The sequence below is a fragment of the Vanellus vanellus genome (genome assembly GCF_965231255.1).
Source record: "Vanellus vanellus genome assembly, chromosome: 32".
Lineage (NCBI taxonomy): Eukaryota > Metazoa > Chordata > Aves > Charadriiformes > Charadriidae > Vanellus > Vanellus vanellus.
In genome coordinates this window covers 54,111-75,847 of record NC_138937.1, presented here as the reverse complement: position 1 = coordinate 75,847, position 21,737 = coordinate 54,111, and the positions used below count along the sequence as shown (strand labels likewise).

The 21,737-nt window shown below is 41.9% G+C and overlaps 1 protein-coding gene across 1 annotated transcript; it reads left to right on the top strand.

Annotated features, from left to right (window-relative positions):
* Nucleotides 1–40: 40 nt before the first annotated feature.
* On the top strand, nucleotides 41–21,325 carry LOC309682772 (uncharacterized protein; the record flags this gene model as incomplete). Its single annotated transcript, XM_082496887.1, has 41 exons — nucleotides 41–80; nucleotides 5,934–5,954; nucleotides 6,301–6,363; nucleotides 6,599–6,619; nucleotides 7,155–7,175; nucleotides 7,421–7,441; nucleotides 8,300–8,320; nucleotides 8,875–8,895; nucleotides 9,174–9,194; nucleotides 9,445–9,465; nucleotides 9,596–9,616; nucleotides 9,938–9,958; nucleotides 10,228–10,248; nucleotides 10,381–10,401; nucleotides 10,646–10,666; nucleotides 11,125–11,145; nucleotides 11,326–11,346; nucleotides 11,437–11,457; nucleotides 11,584–11,604; nucleotides 12,063–12,083; nucleotides 12,857–12,877; nucleotides 13,305–13,325; nucleotides 13,543–13,563; nucleotides 14,053–14,073; nucleotides 14,352–14,372; nucleotides 14,632–14,655; nucleotides 14,985–15,005; nucleotides 15,457–15,477; nucleotides 15,579–15,599; nucleotides 15,954–15,974; nucleotides 16,492–16,512; nucleotides 17,169–17,189; nucleotides 17,549–17,569; nucleotides 17,887–17,907; nucleotides 18,027–18,047; nucleotides 18,182–18,202; nucleotides 18,332–18,352; nucleotides 18,722–18,742; nucleotides 19,066–19,086; nucleotides 19,187–19,207; nucleotides 19,384–21,325. The coding sequence occupies 41 exons, from the start codon at nucleotides 41–43 to the stop codon at nucleotides 19,893–19,895; spliced, it is 1,416 nt and encodes a 471-aa protein (XP_082353013.1). The 3' UTR covers nucleotides 19,896–21,325.
* Nucleotides 21,326–21,737: the final 412 nt, after the last annotated feature.

The following is a 21,737-nucleotide window of genomic DNA, read 5'->3' as shown; positions in this document are numbered from 1 at the left end:
CCGTACGGCAACATGGCGGCGCGCAGGGATGCGGGGAGACATGGCGGCGCGCTTGGCGCTGTACGGAAAGAGGTGTAAGGGTGAGTGCTGGTAACGGAGGGGGGGGGACATGGAGGGTCCTGGGGGGCTGTTTAGGGACAGGAAGGGTCCTGGAGGGGCTGGTAGGGGCGGTTTTAGGGGGCATGGAGGATCCTCGGGGGCTAGTAGGGGGGGGTCTGTGGGGGAGAGGGAGGGTCCTGGGGGGCTGGTAGGGGGTCTTGGGGGACAGGGGGCCCTTGGGGGGCTGGCGGTAGGATGGGGGGGGGTCTTGAGGAGGATCTTGAGGGGCTGGGGCTGTGTTAGGGGGTCTTGAGGGACATGGAGGGTATTGGGGGGCTGATACTGCCGTCTTAGGGTGGGGGGGTCTTGGGGGACGGAGAGGACCTTGGGGTGATGGGGTTGTGTTGGGGGGTCTTGGGGGGACAGGGAGGGCCTTTGGGGGTTTGGCAGTGGGGCAGAGGGGTTTTGGGGGACAGGGAGGGCCTTTGGGGGTTTGGCAGTGGGGCAGAGGGGTTTGGGGGGATGGGGGGCCCTTGGGGGGCTGGTGGTGGGGCAGAGGGTTAAGGAACTAAAGCGGTTTTAAGTTCTTTTACAACCCAGGCGCGTGAGGAAATCCCTTAGAAAAGGGACAGGGCTTTGGGGAGCGATTTCTTCAAAGCGAGGTGTCGGAGCAGGAGCGCGCCGGTTATCTTATCTTCTCCAAACGCCGCACCTCTGCTGCCAAAGAAAAAAATCCGGTATCTCCTTGGCCACGATCCCCTTTTTTTTCCCTCCCTCAGGTTTCGCCGAGACAACCGCCTTCGCTCTTTTTACCCTGTGGCAATGTTTGTTTGTTTGTTTGTTTTCTTTTTCCTCTTTCAAATCCAGAGGATTTAGTCACCGGCGTTTATGACGGGTCTTATCCTCAGCTTTAACCTTCACCTTCTCCCGTCCTCAGCATCTCCTGCGCTTTTTCACAGCTCGAAATCAGGGCTCCCCCTTTTTTCCAGGGCAGAACTCACCGACTTTTCCCTTCTTTGCGTCGTCGTAAACCCCCTCTCCCTCAGCCCGGTGGCTTTTGGGGCTCAAGGAGGTCCTTCTGAATTTCACACGTTGTTCACGTCTCCTTCTAATCCTTAATTTTTAGTTTTTGGAAAAGGAGCTGCTGGCTTGCGTGTCTCCCGGAGAGAACTGCCAGCAAAGATACCGCCTTCAGATTCAAGAAGTGACAGCCTCTGAGTCTTGGTAACTAAACCTGTTGGTTTTTTGTTGTTGTTTCAGCCCATTTTCTCAGCATTTTTGGGGTGGGAAATACCGCTCTGCCGAAGCCAAGCCCAGAACGCTCCTTCGAAGTTCCAAGTCTGGGTCGTGATGGCCTGGAAATGCCTCGTTCGCCTTCGTTAACCAAATGGAGAGTTTCGGCCACTGTCTGAGCCAGATCAGGTGAACAGCTCTGCCGAAAACTACTTTCTGTTGATTATTTAAAAAGAAAAAATGCCGGGCGACTAATTCAGGGAGAGCTCAACAATTTCACGCGTCTTTCGCGAACTTCCCGCTGCTTTAAGCCACAGTTGAGTGGTCAAAAATTAGTCTTTTAGGGATATATCTATGGGAGCACTCTGCGTTTTAACGCTGATTTGTCTGGTTTGAGGGAAACTTGTTGCAGACCTTTGTGGGGGTGGGAAGAAATAATCCCTTTTCCTTTAGCAAAAGGAAACAAATTTCATTTTCCAGTCTGTGTTTCGTCGCTATGGGGGAAGTGGGAGAGTTGGCTTTGAAGCAAGCTGAGATACAGGGGGGGAGGCTGAGCTAGATGCGTTTCATGAGCTTTTTTTTTTTTTTCATTTATTTTATTATTTTTTTAAATAACTCAAAGCGTTGAGATATCTCGGCCGTAGGAGGAGATCCCCCTCCCTCCTTCCCTCTCGCTTTGCCCTGGTGAGCAGCAGGAAAAAGAAAAAGAGAAGAAAAGCCCAAGTGTTTTCTTTTTTTTTTTTTTTTTTTTTTCCCCACATCTCTCCTTATTTTAGGATAAATCAAAGCGGGGATCGATGCCGCTTTGGAAAGGGAAGATTTCTGCCCAAACAGGACCTCCTCGGGATCACCGCGCAGCTGAAATCCGCGACGCCGCCTCCCACCAACAGCTACCCCGTCCTCTAAACAACCCGTGGGAGATGTTGGCGCCTCCGGAGGGTGGCCCGATGCCACCGGCTTGGATCTTCTGGAGGATCCCTTTCCTGCCGTGACTATATAGGGATCCTCCAGCCCCCCATCCCTGCTTCCACCTCGGCATTTAAACCGGCTAAAATTAGGGGCTGGGAAGGTCCCCTCCCCGCCGCTGGCGTCCCCGTGATGCCTCTTCCAGCAGATGCACGAAACCTCCGGCGACTCCGGGGTATCAATTTTCCCCAGGACCTGCCAAAAATCTCCGGCACGGACAACCCCCATCGCCGCCCGCCGTGCCCCAAAACGGCCCTGATTAGGGAAAAATCAACTGCAGGTCTTGGTAAGTCTCTTTATTATTATTATTATTATTATTATTATTATTTATGCAAGAAAAGCGTAACTTTTGGGTGTCTTATTCCTACGTGTCGGTCTGGCTCAGAGGTCGGGAGATGCATTTAGAAAGCAGAAGAAACGCGATCCATTCCTGAGGGCTGGAAGAAGCCCGGAACGAAATGATCTTTTATTTTATCTACATAAATCCGATGATACTGGAAAAAAAAAAAAAAAAAAAAAAAAACAGGAAAAGGATTAAAAGAATGAATCGTATTATTCCTTATTTTTTATTTTTTTCACCCCTTTTTTAGGAAAATATCGTAGAGAAGTAACTGGTGCCGCTTTCCTCGCTCTGTTTATCTCTTTCTCTATAAATTTAGATCCTTATAACAGCATTTATCTAATTTAGCTCCAAGTAAAACCTACGCTTCATGAAAAACTTTAAATACAGCACAACAGAAGCGTTCAATAATTTCCTTTCCAATATATCCAATGACTTTTTCCCACCCTGTTTTTGGCCTCCTCCTTTTCTGCTTTTCCACGGCTGCAGCTCTTTTCAGGACATCAACAGAATTATGAACCCAAAAATGCAATTTTAATGATTTTCCCCGTCCCGTTTGAGTGATCTTTTTTGGGGGGGGAGAAGACAGCCCGTTTTTGTGCTCTCTGGGCACAAAAAATCTGCGTCCCTTCACCCAGCCTCTACCATCTCCCATGGCAACCTCCTCTGGTTTGCTTTAATTAATAAGAAAAATTGATTCGAAACACTAGAAATCAATTATCTACAGTATTGAGAGCTAGAGCAGTAACAGAGCCGGGGAGGGAAGCTCGAAATAGAATATTCGGTTTGAAAATGCTGCTTTTTTTTTTAGCCAAAAGAGGCGGTAGAGTCACGGGACTGCTTCTCAGGGTGTTGGTAGTGGTGATAAACATAATTATTAAACAATTTTTGAGACATAAAGGAGGAATTAAGCGCAGGCTACTTCAAACAGCTGAAATTAGATGTCGGACCCCTTCTGTCATCGGACGCAGATGGAGGTTCATCACACCTACAGCAGATCCCTTCTTCCACCCGTTCATCCGCACGTAGACCAGGAAACATCTCAAAAATTGTTTGGGGGGGAGGGAAATGGGGGGGGAAAAAAGCCAAAAATATTCCAGGCGTCGGCACGTTTTCCCTAAAAAAATGTGGTTTTAAGGTCTGGTTGTCCCCTACATGTCATGTTTTAACGCTCTTCCCTCTCCTCCCACCAGGTTGACGAAGCTCTCGGAGGTGGTTCCAATTAGGAAGCGACCGTGATGATGGAGTCAGGTACAGGGGAAAATAGATTAATTAACAAAGCGTTTGGCAATTCCCGGCTCTGATGGCACCCAAAATCCCGGCTTTGCCGTGCCGGAGGGTGTTGTGTCCTTGCTCTGCTTGGTTTTGGGCTGTTTTTTTGATATTTCCCTACTTTGATGCTTTCCTAGCTTGACATTTCCCTGTTTTGGGACTTTTCTTGGCCGTTAACGAGTCGCGCTCGCTCCAGAAAATAATACTAATTTTTCACTTCAGAGACGTGAACTGCTCAGTGTGAAAAAACATTCATCTATTTATTTAATTCTCCCCCCCCCCCCCCCCTTTATTTCTCCTTTTTAAGGGAAAAGGAACGCGGATCTCGGTAAGTGATTATTTTTTTCCTTCTTCCACCAAAACGCATCTCATTAATACATATTTCCTCTGGTTTTTCTTGGCGGGGGCGCGGCTTGTTTACGCTCTCATATATTCTAAACCACATCAGATAAACGCAGAAACAGTGTAATTTCGGGAATATTATGGTCAATAAGGGGAGGGGGGGGAAATAAAAAAGTACATAATCATTTTTTAAGACAACTCCTGTAGTGAAAACCAAACAAAAACAAAAAAAAAGCCCACGGAAGGACACACCGGGAGCTAATTTCTCTCTCCGTCTCTTTTTTTAGAAGAATGGGATGCAAAAATCAGTAAGTTTATGTTTTTTTTTTAATTCTTTCTCTTCCCCTGATGGTAAAAACTTGGTGCTGGAGGTTTGAACTAAAATAACTTTATTTTAAGGGAAGTTAACAGAAGAATTCGGTAAGTCGTTTACGCGTGGCCGAGGGGGACCGCCCGCGGCTCCAGCGTGAGCAGCCACCGACGCGTCTCCGTATTTCTCTCTTGATTTCATTTAGAAGAAAGCGACACGGAACTCGGTAAGTGGGTTTGGGGGCGTTTGGGGTTTTTTTTTTTTGGTTGTTTTGGTTTTTTCTGCTACTGAAAATGGGGAGAGTTCTTTTGTGTAGGGGATGGGCTGAATAAACCGGGGATGGTCCTTCAGATTTTAAACGTGTACCTGGAGGGATGGATGGGATGGAGACGGGCAAGGATGGGATGGGGATGGAGGGAAGGATGGGATGGGGATGGAGGGAAGGATGGGATGGGGATGGAGGGAAGGATGGGATGGGGATGGAGGGAAGGATGGGATGGGGATGGAGGGAAGGATGGGATGGGGATGGAGGGAAGGATGGGATGGGGATGGAGGGAAGGATGGGATGGGGATGGAGGGAAGGATGGGATGGGGATGGAGGGAAGGATGGGATGGGGAACGGAGGGAAGGATGGGATGGGGACAGATGGAATGGGAATGGAGGGAAGGATGGATGGGGACGGGTTGATGGATGGGATGGGGACGGATGGGGATGAGGACGGGTGGAATGGGAATGGATGGAAGGATGGATGGGGATGGTCTTGGGTGGAATGGGGATGGGTTGGGGATGGATGGATGGGATGGGGATGGATGGGATGAGAACGGGTGGAAGGATGGATGAGGGCGGGGACGGGTTGATGGATGGGATGGGGACAGATGGGATGGGAATGGAGGGAAGGATGGACGGGGATGGGGATGGGTTGGGGACAGATGGAAGGATGGGACGGGGATGGGATGGAGACGGAGGGATGGGTTGGGGATGAATGGAAGGATGGGATGGGGACGGATGGGATGGGAATGGTTGGAAGGATGGATGGGGACGGGGACAGGTTGGGGACAGATGGAGGGATGGGGATGGGATGGGGATGGGATGGGGATGGGATGGGGATGGGATGGGGATGGGGATGGGGATGGGATGGGATGGGATGGGATGGGATGGGATGGGGATGGGATGGGATGGGATGGGATGGAGGCCTGATGGGGACGGATGGATGGGTTGGGGACAGCTGGACAGGGATACACCCAGATTTGTACCCGTCGAGACACGCAGTTTAAGGAGAAGGGACCCAAAGCACCATCCCTGTTATGCTTTGGAGGGGACCCACCGTCTCCCTCCATCCGGCGGCGTTCCCGCCTCGCTGGCTGGCAGCCGCGTGCCGGAGGCGGGGACCTCTCAGGACTAACCCCTGTTTACGTCTCGATTTATTTTTAGAGGAATGTGACACAGAAAACGGTAAGTCTCCTTTTTTCCATTTAAAAAAAAAAATATTTTTTTTTTTTAAATAATATTTTACTCTGTATTTGGGAATTTTTTCCTGCTCGGCGAGTCGTATTCCTCCTGCAGTGGTGCGCTTTGGGCCGGTGCTGCCGATAGCGATTTTGCACGTTTTTGGGTTTGTTTTGTTTTTTTTTTTTTTTTTTCCGTTTCAGCTTCAAAAAGTGCAGAAGTGGGAAGATTTTAAAAAATAAAAACAATGGGGAAACGCCTCTAAATCAACACAATAAGGCCGGATAGAACAGAGATTACTTTGTGTCTTAATTTTCATTTTATTCTTAATATTATAGAAGTGGTGAAAAATAACTTAAAGCCGTTTCCCTTCTTTTTCTCTTCTTTTTGGGGGGCGTACAAAATGCAGAAATAGGTAAGTATCGCTTTTTTATCTTTGATAAATTGATTCTGTTTTTTGTTTTGTTTTGTTTTTTTTCCGGATAAAATTTTCCCGTTCAATGGACCCCATGCGGAGCTCTGGGCTCTGCCCTTGACCTTTTGTGCTTATTTAAATGCCAAATATTTAAATGGTCAGCCAGAGAAATAACTCGAGCCCTCCTTTAATGTGCATCCTGATTTATTTCTCTTTTTTTTTTTTTTTTTTTAAGGCGAACTCGCAGCAGAAATTGGTGAGTCGCGATTTCCCTCCCATCAAATATGGGTTTGTACAGCTTCGAGCCGTGTTTTTGCTGATTTACCCGGTGTTAATTCCCTCTCTCTTACCTTTTTTGTTTTTTAATTCCCTTTCTCTTACCTGTCTTTATGTAAAAAAAAAATGGTGGGATATTCATTTTTAACAAGAACTAATATTAAAAAAAAAATAATAACAATGCAGAAACCGGGGAGCTTGCGGGTCGTCCTGGCCATAATAATGAGAATAAAGGGAATTTCGGAGCCGAAGCCCCGCGGCGTAGGACAGAGCTTTGGGGCCGCTGAGACTTAATCCCTCTCCAAACACTTAAATTTCACCAAAATTCCTTTTTCCGAATTTGGATTGTCCCGTTATTTCGCCGCAGAAGTCACACCCGGGGGAGACGTGTCGAGTGTTAACTGCAAAATAGCTTTATTTTCTGAGCAAAGAAAGGACCAAATAGGGTACGGTGAGTTCCTCGAGGGAAAAAAAATAAGTATTTATTTTTTCTCTTTTTTTTCTCTCTTTTTTAGACAATCTGACTGCGGAGCTCGGTGAGTGGTTTCCTTCCATCCTGTCTTCACTTCACTGTGGGTTTTTAGGGGGAAGAAGTGATTTTTTCCCCCCCCCTCAAACACATATTAAGTCCAATCTGGGTTGAAATAAAGTCTATTAATTAAAAAAAAAAAAAAATCAAATTATAATTCCCAATAAAGTCAAAATTTGGGGGTGGAGGATGATGTGAGGTTCGCGGGATCTTCTTAACCGTCGATATTTCCTCTTTTATTTCCCTTTTTAGAGGAACGCGATAGAAAAATCGGTAAGTGTCATTTTACCGGCGTGTTTCGCATCCAGTTCTTTCCATTATTTTGGGGAATATATGGGAGGTTTTGGGTTTGCACCGCCCTGCGGAATTCGGGCTTTTTGGTTATATAGTGCCTCTCTATCCCAAGTATAAAGGCAAACCTTTTTCCCCCTTATTTATTTATTTTCCCCCTTATTTATTTATTTTCCCCCTTATTTATTTATTTTCCCCCTTATTTATTTTTTTTCCCCCTTATTTATTTATTTTCCCCCTTATTTATTTATTTTCCCCCTTATTTATTTATTTTCCCCCTTATTTATTTATTTTCCCCCTTATTTATTTATTTTCCCCCTTATTTATTTATTTTTCCCCCTTATTTATTTATTTTTCCCCCTTATTTATTTATTTTTCCCCCTTATTTATTTATTTTTCCCCCTTATTTATTTATTTTTCCCCCTTATTTATTTATTTTTCCCCTTATTTATTTATTTTTCCCCTTATTTATTTATTTTTCCCCTTATTTATTTATTTTTTAAGGGAAATAAATAAGGGGAAAAATAAATAAGGGGAAAAATAAATAAGGGGAAAAATAAATAAGGGGAAAAATAAATAAGGGGAAAAATGAATTTTCCCTTTTTTTTTTTTTTTTCCCCTTATTTTCATCAGCACCAAAAATGTGGGGACCGATTCTTTATCTGTAATATAAAGCCGTTGTCATCAATCCCTTTCCTCCACTTAATTACCATCTCGTTAGGCTCGTTAGCACCGCCGGTTTGAATATAACTTGACCCTGGGGCAGGTGGGAGGCGGCGCGTTCGCGGAGAAATAAAAATCGGTTTAAAGCTAATATTCATTTATTTTGTTTGGTTTAAGGCAAGCTGACGTCAGACCTGGGTAAGGAGGAGGTTTTGATTTCCTTAAAATGAAAATTATCCGTAATTATGCAAAAGAGCTGTGTATAAAAAAGAATCAATTAAAAAATAGAATATTTTGTGGGGTTTTTGGTTTTTTTGCTTGGTTGGTTGGTTGGTTTTTTTTAAGGAATGGGTGGCTTATTGGGGGATTCCTTCCTCAACAAACCCGAATGTTAAATTATTTCAAAATCTCCCCAACAAACCCGATTTTTAAAGGATTTCAAAATCTCCCCAACAAACCCGATTTTTAAAGGATTTCAAAATTTCCCCAACAAACCGGATTGTTAAAGGATTTCAAAATTTCCCCAACAAACCGGATTGTTAAAGGATTTCAAAATTTCCCCAACAAACCGGATTGTTAAAGGATTTCAAAATTTCCCCAACAAACCGGATTGTTAAAGGATTTCAGACTCTCCCCAACAAACCCGATTGTTAAATTATTTCAAAATTTCCCCAACAAACCCGAATGTTAAAATATTTCTCTGTGTTTATTGATTTCCCTGTATTTATTGGTTGTTTCCTGGGTTTTTTTAGGTGAATGCGATGCCAAAATCAGTAAGTAATTCCCCATTGGATGGGGGCGCTTCTGTTTCCTCTGGAAAAAACTGAGGATTTCTTATTGTAAATTGAGTAATGTTCAAAAAAAGCCTAATTTCAAAGCATAATTTTCAATCTATAGGCAATATTGGGGGGGGGGGGAAAGCAACATTTCTGGTCCGAGCGCTGCCGGGATGCTGTAGAGCCAACCACAGAAAAGGGGGAAATATTTAATAATAATTTCTCTGCTTCTTTTTTAAATTTTATTTTTCTTCCCCCCCACACTTTCTTTCCAGAGGAACGTGATAGAAAAATCAGTAAGTGTCATTCCTCGTTGTTTTGGGGGAGGGGGAGCCTCTCTGATGCCCTGTCCTTGAAAAGAGGCAAATATATATATATTTTATATATTTTTTTATATTTTAATAATGTAATAATTATTTTTAATAACTTAATATTTTAATATTTTTAATATTTTGTTTCAACCCGGGCTTCTGCGTTTCCCACAGAGGAAAAAAAAAAAAAACACCCAAAAAAACACAAATGATTTTTTTTTTTTCCTATTTGCAGCCAAGTTCGCGGCAGAAATACGTGAGTCCCTTTTTCTTTCTTTTTGAAACAAAAATGACGGGTTTAGGCTTAAAAACCTCTTCTCCGGAGGCGATTTGCGTCGATTTAGTTCAAACTTTTTTTATTTTTATTTTTTTTTCTTATTCCGAAGGCAGACTCACTGCGCTGCTCGGTAAGTCTACGTTTTGTGCGGAACTTCCTGTGAGGATTGGTTTAATTAAATCTTTGCGTGGTTTTATGCAGATTTTACTCTGTGTGGGTTTTGTTTTTTTTTTTTTTAAATCTGAAAAAAATCAAATTTCTAATTCAAAGAGTCAGAAAAATGAGCAAAATCAGCTTTGCAGCAGCAGTTCTTTGAGCCGTTGGCTTCCAGATCTGTTGTCCTGGGGGAGGAGGGCAACGCCACTAAAAAAAAAACAACCCCCAAACCACTGGATTTTATTCTTTTTCCTTCTTTTTTGTTTGTTTTTTTTTTGTTGTTGTTGTTATTCAGGGGACCGGGACTCGAGGCTTCGTAAGTGTCATTCTCCTCCTGACGCGTAAAATTGCCCAAATCGGTGGTTTTCCTCACTAGAATAGAATATTTCACCTCTCGAAAAACTGCTTTTCGCCTTTCCAAAAATCGCTTTTCGCCTCTAGAAAAAATATACCATATTATATTTGATTGTCTTATTTCATACTATACCTTTTTATTACCTATTTTATACTATTATACTCTACATTAAAATTTCATTATTATTTAAAATAAACTTGTGGGGTTTTTTGTTTTGTTTTTTTTTTTAGGGAAACTCACTTCAGAACTTAGTAAGTTATTTTCTTTCCTGTATATGAGGGGAAAAAGAGGGGAAGGAGGGGCAGCCAGAGGCACTGAAAACTTACCTTTTTGTATTTTTCTTTATTTTTAAATTTTTTTTCAATATTTTTTTATTTTTTTAGCCAAGTGCGATGCAACAATTAGTAAGTGACGTTTCCTCCTCGTCCCCCCGGTTTGGTTTGGTTGCGGTGTCAGCGTCGAAGGGACGCTGGAATTTCTTCTAAAAAAACCTAAATTTGGGAGCCTGAAGCCAAATTTCAAGGGGAAAAATGAAAATTTAAAGGGGGGGGGGGGGAACCCCCACGGGAAGAGGCAAGAGGGGCTGGAGGGGGGAGGTCGGAGCTTTGGGGAAATCCAACGGGAATTAATGGTATTTTCTGCTTTAAGGACTATTTACGGTGGAGCTCGGTAAGTCCGTTTCCTTCTTTTTGTGTTTTTTATTACATAGCAGGGAAAAAAGAAAAATGAAATTGGGGGGGGGGGAAAAGAAAAGGGAAATCAAATTATAGGGGGGGGAAAGGAAAAATTAAATTGCGGGAGGGAAGGAAAAGAAAAATCAAATTTGGGGGGGGGGGAGGAAACGAAAAGTCAAATTGTGGGCCGGAAATGAAAAGTCAAATTTCGTTTTAAAAAAAAATCACAATTTTAAAAACCATTTCTGCCAATTTCTTATCTACCAGGTGAAAAGCAGCGTCTTAAAGGCAGAAATAGAGAAATAACCCCCCCGAAATAGTTGGAGCTGTGGGCACGGTGGGTGGGGACAGGAATCCTGGGGTGGTGCCAACTCTGACTGTAGAGACGCGGGAAAGGCAGAAATTGTGAGAAATGACACACAATTGTGGTTTTTTTCACTTTAATTTTTTTAGGCAAGCAGCACACAAAAATCGGTAGGTTTTATTTTTTTATTATTATTATTTATTTTATGTTCCTCTGCCCAGAGAATCTCTGGATGAATTTCTCGGGAGGAAATCAGATTCGGAAATCACCTGTGTATTTACAGTAAAAGGAATTTTAAATTTGCCTTAAAATTAAATTTTAATTTTTTTTTTTCCCATCCCTCTTTTCAGGTGAACTTACAGCAGACGTGGGTACGTCATTTTCCCGTTAATTGTGATTTAGGTGGAAATTGGGATAGACACCGAGCAATGTAATAATCCAATATTTCTGTTCGTTTTTAGGGCACTGCAACAGACAACTTCGTAAGTGCCTTTTTTCTTTAATTGTGGGAATTAATCCCGAGAATTTAATCATCTATTGTGTCCTCGAGGAAAAGAGCGATGTAATGAAATTTTGGGTTTTCTCTTTTTTTCCCCTTCTGTTTTAAGGGCAACGAGAGGCAGAGCTCGGTAAGGAATTGCCTTGCTTTGCTCAAAATTGAAATTTTTTTATTTTTTTTTTTCCCCCCAGTTATCTGAGGGTTTTAAGGGGGTAATTTCTGTTTTAATCGAGTTTAGCGATAATTATGCAAAAGCTAAGATAAATACATTATTAATATATTTTATACCTATAATATATACTATATCTTATATATGTTTTAATTATATATTCTATATATAAAAAATATTATTGAGCTGTTGGCTTCAGGAGCCATATATATTAGATAAATCTATTTTTTAGTGGTGTATATAATTATATATAATAGATATTATTATATGATCGATTATGTGATAGATTATAGATCTAAAATATAATAAATATTCCCCAAAATATAATTTCTGAGCCACATTATGGGTAGAAAACCCTCGGCAGAGCTTGACGACACGCTGATCCGTTTTTCTTTCATTCTTTTATTTATCGTTTTCAGAGCAGCAGGAGGGGAAAATCCGTAAGTATCCCCCGTCTGGTGAGCCGTGGCGTGATGTCATCGCTATTTTCATGGGTGAGGTCATCAGCTGCAGGAGCTGGTGTCCGCCCCGGGGGGAGGCAATAAATAGAAAATATCAGCTGCAGAGAGCAACAGCCGAATCTGCCGGACAATCGATAGTTGCTTTTGGGGCCAGATACAGCGTTTTCTTGCCTCCCGTTTAAAAAAAAAAAAAAAAAAAAAAAAAAAAAAAATTGGACACATTGCATCACATTTGGGTTTGCGGGGTGCTGAGTTATCTTAAATTTTATTTTTTAGAAATATTTATTTATGTCTTTTAAATTCTAATATTTTATGTCTTTTAAATTTTAATATTTTACATTTTAATTTTTAATTTAGTTTGATTTCTGATATTTTATTTAGTTCAAGTTTTAATTTTTATTTTTTATTTATTTAACCTTTCAATTTTTAATTTATTTTTATTTTTTTTATTTATAATTTTTATTTTTAATTTATTTAGCCTTTCAATTTTTAATTTATTTTACATTTTGATTTTTTATTTTTTATTTATAATTTTTATTTTTAATTTATTTAACCTTTCAATTTTTAATTTCTTTTAAATTTTGATTTCTGATTGCTCTTGATGCATTCTTAAGCAGAGGGCGGCGATGGTTGTAAAAAGAATAAAATCACATAAAGACCCAAAAAGCTGCAGTGATATCGGGACCGGATGTGAAGACAAAGGCAGCGGTTTCTTGTTATTTATTCCTTTCTTTTTTCATTGGCTCTTTTAGGGGAAAATGAAGCGGAGATAAGTAAGTGTCACTTTCCGTACTCTGTGTTTTGGGGGGGGGGGTCACTTGCATAACCCAAGTCGGTTTAAAATTCAATATATGGGATAAAAAAAGGTGTGGGTTTTTTTTTTTTCCTGCAGAATTTCCGCAGCTTAGAATTTCCGCAGCTTAGAATTTCCGCAGCTTAGAATTTCCGCAGCTTAGAATTTCCGCAGCTTAGAATTTCCGCAGCTTAGAATTTCCGCAGCTTAGAATTTCCGCAGCTTAGAATTTCCGCAGCTTAGAATTTCCGCAGCTTAGAATTTCCGCAGCTTAGAATAATGTAACAATAATAATCAACAAAATAACGAGATTATATGTTATATATTTCATTATAAATTGTAGAACACACACAATTCTGGGGTAAAAAAGTTCTGTTTTGACCTAATCCGCCTGTCTCTGCCCTCAGGGCGCCTGACGGAGCTGCTGGGTAAGTGCGATTCCGTTCCCGCCCGGCGAGAAATTCAGCGTTCAGAGTGCGGCTGCTGCTTTTTTTCATCCCTTTTAGGCAAAATATCGCTATGCCATCAGTTATCAAAACAGAATTTTGGACAAAATAAGAGTTAGGAAATGCAGAAAGGCTTTTCCCGCGGAAAAAAGATGGTAATTTCTTTTTTTTTTTTTTTTTTTTTTTCCCCTCTGTGCAGAAGCCCGGGATTCGGAAATTCGTAAGTCTATTTGCACGTCTCAGAGCCAGCGCTCGATTTCATTATGAATTCCAAAAAACATATATATTTGGAGAAAATACTCCATGAAATACATCGGGGAATTAGAGGAAATTGTCCTGTAGATCCGATTCTCTCACCTAAATTCTCTGTCCCGTTCAATGATTCCATGAAATTACCGTGAGAGTTTCCGTTCGGTTTTTATTTGCAAGATTTTCTCTTGGTTTTTATCTTTTTGTCTCGGATTTTATTTATTTGTTTGTTTGTTTGTTTGTTTCCTTTCCGTGGAGCGACACGCACAAAATTTGGGAGTTCCCCCTCCCCCCAAATTTCTATTTCCTGTGAAAATAGGAATACATATCCGGCGTTGCATGTGAGGAGCTGGGCTGTATTATAAATTTAAATTTTTTTTTTTTTTTTAATAAAAATGTAAAATTGGAGGAAAACCAGGTTTTGATTAATTTCTGTTCCTTTTGTTTGTTTCCTTTTTAGAAAACCAGGATGCCGTCATTAGTAAGTGTCGGTCTTATTTTTCCGAGGAACGCGGGGTCGCGAGCAGAATGATGTGGCTGCTACTGCTTTAGCTTTGCATTTCCCTTGAAATACCATAAATTAATCATATTATGTAAAAAAAAAATATATATATTTTTAAAAATAATAAAATAAATAAAAGGTGTAAATTACCTGCTAAACTTAGAGGATTTGGGTACCCTGAGTTCCGCCCCTGGGCAGCCTTGGGAAGGAAAAACACAGATTAGAACAAATTTTTATTTTTTTTCCCCTTTTTAAAGGAAAATTGACGGCCGAGCTTGGTAAGCCCTTTCTATTCCTTTCACAAAACTGATTTGGGGCGTTTGGGGGTTGTGTTTTTCTCTCCTATTTTGGGGTTGACTGGTTGTGTATTGTTTTTGAGATAAAGGGCTAGTGCAGGTGATATTTTTAAAAATAAAATAATACCAGGTAAAAATAGCCATGGAATTTGTATCCCCGCCCAAAAATCTGGGGTAGAAAAGGAAAAAAAACCATAGTCTGTGTTTCACCTTTTTTCTTTTTCTCTTTTCTTTTCGTTAGAGGAACTGAAGGATGGGGAAGTTGGTAAGTGCTATTTTCCTTCCCCTCTAAAAATTTAGAAAGTTATAATTTAATATTTTCTTATATCATTTTGCTTATGATAATACTTTATTCATAATTACTCATGTACGTATATATTAAAAAAATCTGTGTGCGTGTTAATATATATTAAAAATATATACACACACACATATTCTACGTTAGATTCCAGACTAAAAATCTAATTTATTTATGGGACTGAAGCAAAAACTATAGGAATTATTATTTATTTTCTTTTCTAGTGGTAGGACAGAAAGCGCTCATTTCTAGGGTTGGCAATGGCAAATAATTAATTCTTCTCGTTCCTTTTGCAGATGAATCTTCTGAGGAGCTGGGTAAATCTTTTTGCTATTTTTTTTTTTCCTTTGAATTTGACAAAAAAAAAGGACAGATCAAGTTTTGCAGCAGAAAGCTTGTTACGTTCACGATGTAGCTGGATTTATTTATTTCTTTCTTTAAAAAAAAATAAATGGTGTGTGTTTAAGTTGCAAATTCATTTCAAATCATAGTAAAGAACGCAAATAAAATCTGGGAGATGTTATTTATTAAAATAATGAAAATAAAATGATAGAGGCTAATAATTCTGATGTTTTTTCTCTTTTGCCTCTTTTCTTTGTAAGAATTCTCTTTTTTCCTCTCCTTGTTTTTTCTCTTCTTTTCTCTGTAAGAATTCTGATTTTTTTTCTCTTTAATTTTTTTCCTCTTCTTTTACTTTATAAGAATTCTGATTTTTTTTTTTCTCCCCTTTTATTTTTTTCCTCCCTCTTCTTTTTTTCTGGTTCCCAGAGGAGAGTGACCTGGAAAGGGGTGAGCATCACTTTCCTTCCTGCCGAGGCAGAAAAACCTTTTGATTTGAAGGAATCCTCCTTAAACATGTGATGAAAATTTTCTATTTTTCCTCTTTTAAGATGAACTCACCGAAGAACTTGGTAAGTCATTTCCTTCCACTGCCGACACCAAATACCCAACATTTAATTTCAGGTTTTCTTTTAAATTTAAGGGGTTTGTGGTCTGTAATCATGATGAATAACACAAACGTCAGCAAAGTTTAATAGTGAAAATTTTAATTTTAAAATTTTAATTTTGATTGTTTAAGTTTAAATTTTAAAAAATGAATTTTATGTCATCGTCAGATGCAGCTTTGTATGTTTCTCTGCAATTAAACTGCAAAAGTGGAGGAAATTTGGGGCTTCTAACAGCAAAGGTGATAAATAATAGTAGAGAAGGAGAAAATATATGGGGAATAAACAGATTCTAACAAATCTGTGTTTTTCTCTCTCAAGATGAAGTCACTGAAGAACTTGGTATGTGATTATTTTTTTTCTTTTGAACCTTTAACAAAGGCTTTTCCTAAAGTTTTCTTTGTTGCTCAGATATTAACTTTAACATAACCAAGAACGGAAGGAAATAAGAGCCAAAAGAAAATGAAATTTCAAATAATAATTTACTGATAAGGAGGAGGAGTTTAGGGAAAAGTCCTGTCTCCGATATAAAAAATCAACAAAACTGATTTTAATCTCGGTTTTTCTTCCTCGTTTATAGGGGAACAGGATAAAAAAAAATCGATGGGTTTTCTGATTTCTGGGGTTGTTTTGGGGGTATTTGGGGCTGATGTGGGAGCAGAGGCATCCTGTCTGCCTCCGCCAATCCCCGGAGCAGCCACGGGAGCCGCTTTTCCACCCAAAATACCAAATTCCCCTATTCTTTGAATATTGGGAGAATCCATGAGATTCCTGGTGAGATCCCGTCTTCTTTCAGCCCTCCCGTGGCACCAATTGAGCAAAGAAATCCTAATTATTTCATTTATTTCTTTCCATTAAGAGGAAATCACTGAAGACCTTGGTAAGTCATTTCTCTTTTTTTCCGCCCGTGTCTTAATTTTTTTTGCCCGTGTCTTAATTTTTTTTGCCCGTGTCTTAATTTTTTTCGCCCGTGTCTTAATTTTTTTCGCCCGTGTCTTAATTTTTTTCGCCCGTGTCTTAATTTTTTTCGCCCGTGTCTTAATTTTTTTCGCCCGTGTCTTAATTTTTTTCCGCCCATGTCTTAATTTTTTTCCGCCCGTGTCTTAATTTTTTTCCGCCCATGTCTTAATTTTTTTCCGCCCGTGTCTTAATTTTTTTCCGCCCGTGTCTTAATTTTTTTCCGCCCGTGTCTTAATTTTTTTCCGCCCGTGTCTTAATTTTTTCCTCCCAATTTTTTTTCCTCCTGTGGTTTTGTTTGTTTGTTTGTTTGTTTTTTTAAATCCCATATTTTCACTCTTTTACGTTGTTTTGAGTTTCGTGTTTTCTTCTTCGCCTCAGTTTAGATGGGAAAAAAAAAAAAAATCACGGGTAAAGTAAAAATAATAACAACAATAAGCAACAGCGCAGCGTTGTGGGGAAATCATCACGTTGCAATTCGTAGGTGATGCCAAACCACGAAAAATTCTGGAAAACGCTTTTATGGTTTTATTTTTTTACCCTTTTTTTTTTTTTTTTTTTTTTTCTCCCCTTTTCCAGCGGACCGGCACGCGCGGACGGGTAAGCCTTGTTCCTTCCGCACGGGAAAGCGTGTGGGGGTGCAAATATTGCTCTGAAATAGAGATGTTTTCAATTAATAAAAGGGTTGTTCAAAAACTTAACATCCCCGGATGCTCCTTTTCGCTTCTCTCCCTCCTCCTTTCCCTTATTATTTGGGTAATAAGGAGATTTTTGGGGGGTTGGTTTTCTGCGGCCGAGGGCATTTCGGTGCTGCTTAACTCTACTGAGAAAAATTAAAATTAAAAATATGTAAACGTACCGTCACCACCCCCCCCGGCGAACCGTTCAGTGCCTATCTGTAAGTGGGGGGAAAAATAAAAATTAATAATCAAAACCAGTTTTACTCTCACTTTTTCCAGGTGAGCTCGCTGCAGAGCTGGGTAAGTCCTTTTAAAATAAAACAAAAAAAAAAAAAAAAAATCAAATTTGTGTGAATATCTCGTTTATATTTTGGGGGTTTGGTAGGAGCGAGTCACGACCTTTGCTTTAAGATTAGGGAAATCGATTAGGGGATGGGTTGATCTGTACAAAATCCGAGGGAAAATGCAAATTACAATTAAAATTCTCTATATGGAATGGAAAAATACCAAATTTATCTCTAAACGATGAACACACAGCGAAGGGGGGAATCAGTAGGAATAACTTTTTTTTTTTTTTTTTTTCCTTCCCCGTTTCCTTTCTGTTTGTCCTTATTTAGGAGAACGCGATACCAAAATTGGTACGTGTCCCTCTCCTTCCCGCATCCTGCAGGAAATCGTGACTTTTACTTCAATTATCGTGATGAGAATAACGAAAATCAGTGCGTTTGTTTATTTTAATTTCTTTTCCTCTCTTAAGGTGAACTCTCTGCAGAAATCGGTGAGTGTATTTCTCTGCCTTCCAACAAATCCAGGCAGTTTATGGCATTTTGGTATTATTTTTGATATAAAGGGGGAGGGGAAAATAGATTATAACAACTTTGGTTTTAATTTTTCTTGTTTTCCTTTATTTAGAAAAACGTGATAGGAGAATTGGTGAGTGTCAGATTTCTTCCCGAGACGCAAACTTTGGGTGCTCATAAGATGGAAATCTTTGTAATGAAAATCTCCTCTTTTTGTTTTTTTGGTTTTTCTTGTTTTTTTTTTTTAATTATTTCTTTTCAGATGAACTCACTGCCGAGCTCGGTAAGTCGCTTTGATGGCGGGAAAGAAAGATAGATGAGTCTGTGTTTGTCTCCTCTATTTATTTTTTTTTAATTATTTTTTTACGGGTTTTTTTGGAGCTACTTTGGGGAATTTTATGGAAAAAGCAGAAAGACGCTTGCATTAGAACTACATGATATATTATAATTACGTATTTTGTATTATGTATTATCTAATAATTCTATGTGATTATATTAGTTATATGTCATTAATATCATAATAATCAAAGCAAATAATAATAATCACTAAGCACAGAAATCTATTTCTGTTTCGGGAGCCAAAAAAGCCTCAGAAAAAGACAAAAAAAGAAGAGAAACGTGCCATAACCCTTTCTGTCCTTTCTCTTTTCAGAGGAATACAAGGCAAAAATGCGTGAGTGACCCTTTTCCTCCCTTTTCCCGCGGCGCTAAAAAAGACACGTGACGGTTTTTTGGGGGTGTTTTGTGAGATTTTTGTTGTTGTTGTTTATTTCGGCCGCTTCCGTGGGCTTTCAGCGTGGCGGAAATCGCCCGCCAGAGGTGCAAATCTTGGTCAGGACTTTCCTGAGGTCTTATTTCACAAGGAAAAAGAGGAAAACAAAACAAAACAAAAAAAAACCCAACATGTTTTGGGGGGAGGGGGAATGAAATAAAAAATTAGCATGAATTTGGAATTGAAAAACCGTTATTAAAACTACTTTTTTATTTTATTTTAAGGAAAATGCATCGAAGAGCACAGTAAGTCCACTTCTCTCCGTTGGACGCGTGCGACTTTCGCTTTTTGGGTTAAAGTCTTACGTCACTGTTTAATAACTTACCTTTTATTGTGCCTTTTTAGGGAAAGAGGAGGAAAAAATGGGTAAGTCATTGGATATCCTCATTTCCTGAACGCCGTCGCGTTGTCAAACGCGCGTCAAGTTCTTGAACTGCGCGAAGACGAGACGCCCTGTCAGATTTCGGAGACGATGACGCTCCTTGGGCAAAAGGCAGGTTAAATAAGTTTAATTCTCCTTTTCACCCTGATTTTTTTCCCAGCCAACGTGACGCTGGACCCGGAGACCGCCCACCCCCGCCTCATCCTCTCCAAGGACCAGAAGAGCGTCCGATGGGAGTACGTGCTGCAGGAACCTCCCGACAGCCCCGAACGCTTCGACGCCGACCCGTGCGTGCTGGGTTGCGAAGCCTTCGCCTCCGGGAGACACTGTTGGGTGGTGGATCTCTCCGAGGGACAGTTCTGCGCCGTTGGGGTCAGCAGAGAGTCCCTACGGAGGAAGGGACCCCTCAGCTTCAACCCCGAGGAAGGGATCTGGGCGGTGCAGCAGTGGGGGTTCCAGAATCGCGCCCTCACCTCCCCTCCAACCCTCCTCAACCTGCCGCGCGTCCCCAGGAAGATCCGGATCTCTCTAGACTACGAGTGGGGAGAGGTGGCTTTTTTTGACGTGGAGAACAAAATACCCATCTTCACTTTTCCTCCGACTTCCTTCGCCGGAGAGAGGATCCGGCCGTGGTTCTGGGTGGAGTTGGGCTCGCTCTCTCTGGTCCGATGACCCCTCGCGTTCCTCCGCCTGTAGAGAGCTCAGCGCTGGTGGTCAGCGGGTGGCTTGAGGGGCAGGAGGAGCGGTGGAAGCACCTTACTCCATCCAGATGCCAACACATAGGTGGTTAAGAGCAGCAGGAGAGAGGAACGTTCTTGGGGAAGAGCGGCGTCAAACCTCATTCTCCTCAATTCCCAATCGAGCGCTCCAACCGTCATCATGCAGCCCGTCCGTCCTGCGTGTCCTCAATATAAGGTGGCAGAAGGTCTGCCCAACCTCAACCCTTGGCCCGATGTCCCGTCGTTGCAGTTCCAGCCTGCAGAAACATCAAATGACCTGCGGAGCGGCGTAGGCTCCTCCTTCAGTTGATGGAAAGAGGTGGGCACCAGGGTAAGTCGCTGTTCACGCTGTTCGCATCTCCCACGGTGGGAGTCCAGGCTGCCACCAGCATTTTCTTCTCAGCAGTTGGTGGTTGACGTGTAGATTTCAGCCATTTTTGAGCCGCTTTTACGGTAGGCAGAGGGGAAATAAGCACTTCTGGTGGGCAACTCATCTCATCTAGGCGTAGACATCCAAACGGGACAGGCAGATGGTGCTCTCCGTGCGCCTATCTCACTTCGCCGCCTGTTGAAGGACTCACTTTGTCACCTGTTAAAGGATTCTACCCTTGGAAGGGATTAAACAACTTTCCTTCACCCAACCCGCGTACAAATTCAGGCCCTTTTTCCTTGGCCAGAGGAAGGAGGTGGCAAACCCTCCGTGACTGTCCTCGGGGCTCCAAGGCGCCTGGGTCAATGCTGTCGGCTCCGCTCACCATCATCTCCACAGGTTTCCTTCCCAAATGCCTCCAGCCACCGTGCTGCTGGTCAAGGCGTTGCTGCTGTAATCCTTTATACCAGAGCTGGACGCAGCCGTGTCCTCTGGCAGGACTAAATTTGACTCGGATATGGCCCGGGCAGATGATCTTATTCCAGCTGGCTTAGCCGGAGTCCGCGAGTTTAGCTCGGACGTTGGGAGAAGGGGTGAGCCTGCATTCGAGACCAAGCTGGCGTGATGCCCTCAGGTGAAAACCGAGGTGCCAAACACCCAGACCGTATGGGCTGAAGGCCTGAAGAGGCTCGCACCAGCGTGGAGCTCTGCATCGTGTTGCCATAAAGCTTCCAGTGAGGTACTGGGAGCTCTAAAACTCTCAAGCCAGTGCTTGAGATCAGCATGGGGCCAGCTGTGCTGGAAGGTTGGGGACATCACTGAAGCTTCTAGAGGGGATAGACACCGTGGTCTTCACCTTTCATGACATCTCACTGCGCTTTAATCGCACCGATGGATTCCTCTTTAATCCCTGCTTGTTCTTAGCCACCTGTAAAGCCTTTAATGTTGTCTCTTGCCCCACCACGGGATGGCCAACTGGTCGTTCCCACCTGACAATAAACCACTTGAGACTCTCCAGAGCGTTTGAGTTCTTTTTCCAGCTGGTTCAACGTGGAGCCCTCCTGGCCCTTTCGGATGATGGCTGCGGCAGCCCCTGTGAGCTCTCCTTGCAGCATCTTGCCCCACCTGCCCGCCTAAAAACGGGGGACGTTTGAGGTGGATCCCGTTGTGTGATCCCACCGGGGAGGGCTGCTGTCGTCTCCCACCCGTCAGCAGTGGCCAGAGCATCTCGGGGTCTCAGCCCTGTGGTTTTGGTCTCTTTTCCTGAATTTTGTCGGACCAGAAACCTTCATTATTGCCCTTGCAACCCGCAGTCGGGGTGGCACTGGTGTAGGGTGGGCAGGAGAAGACCCAAGCAGGGGGAAGAAGGTAGGAGAGGGATGGATCGTTTGTGTCTGAGGGCTTGGAGATGATAACGTAGTGGCT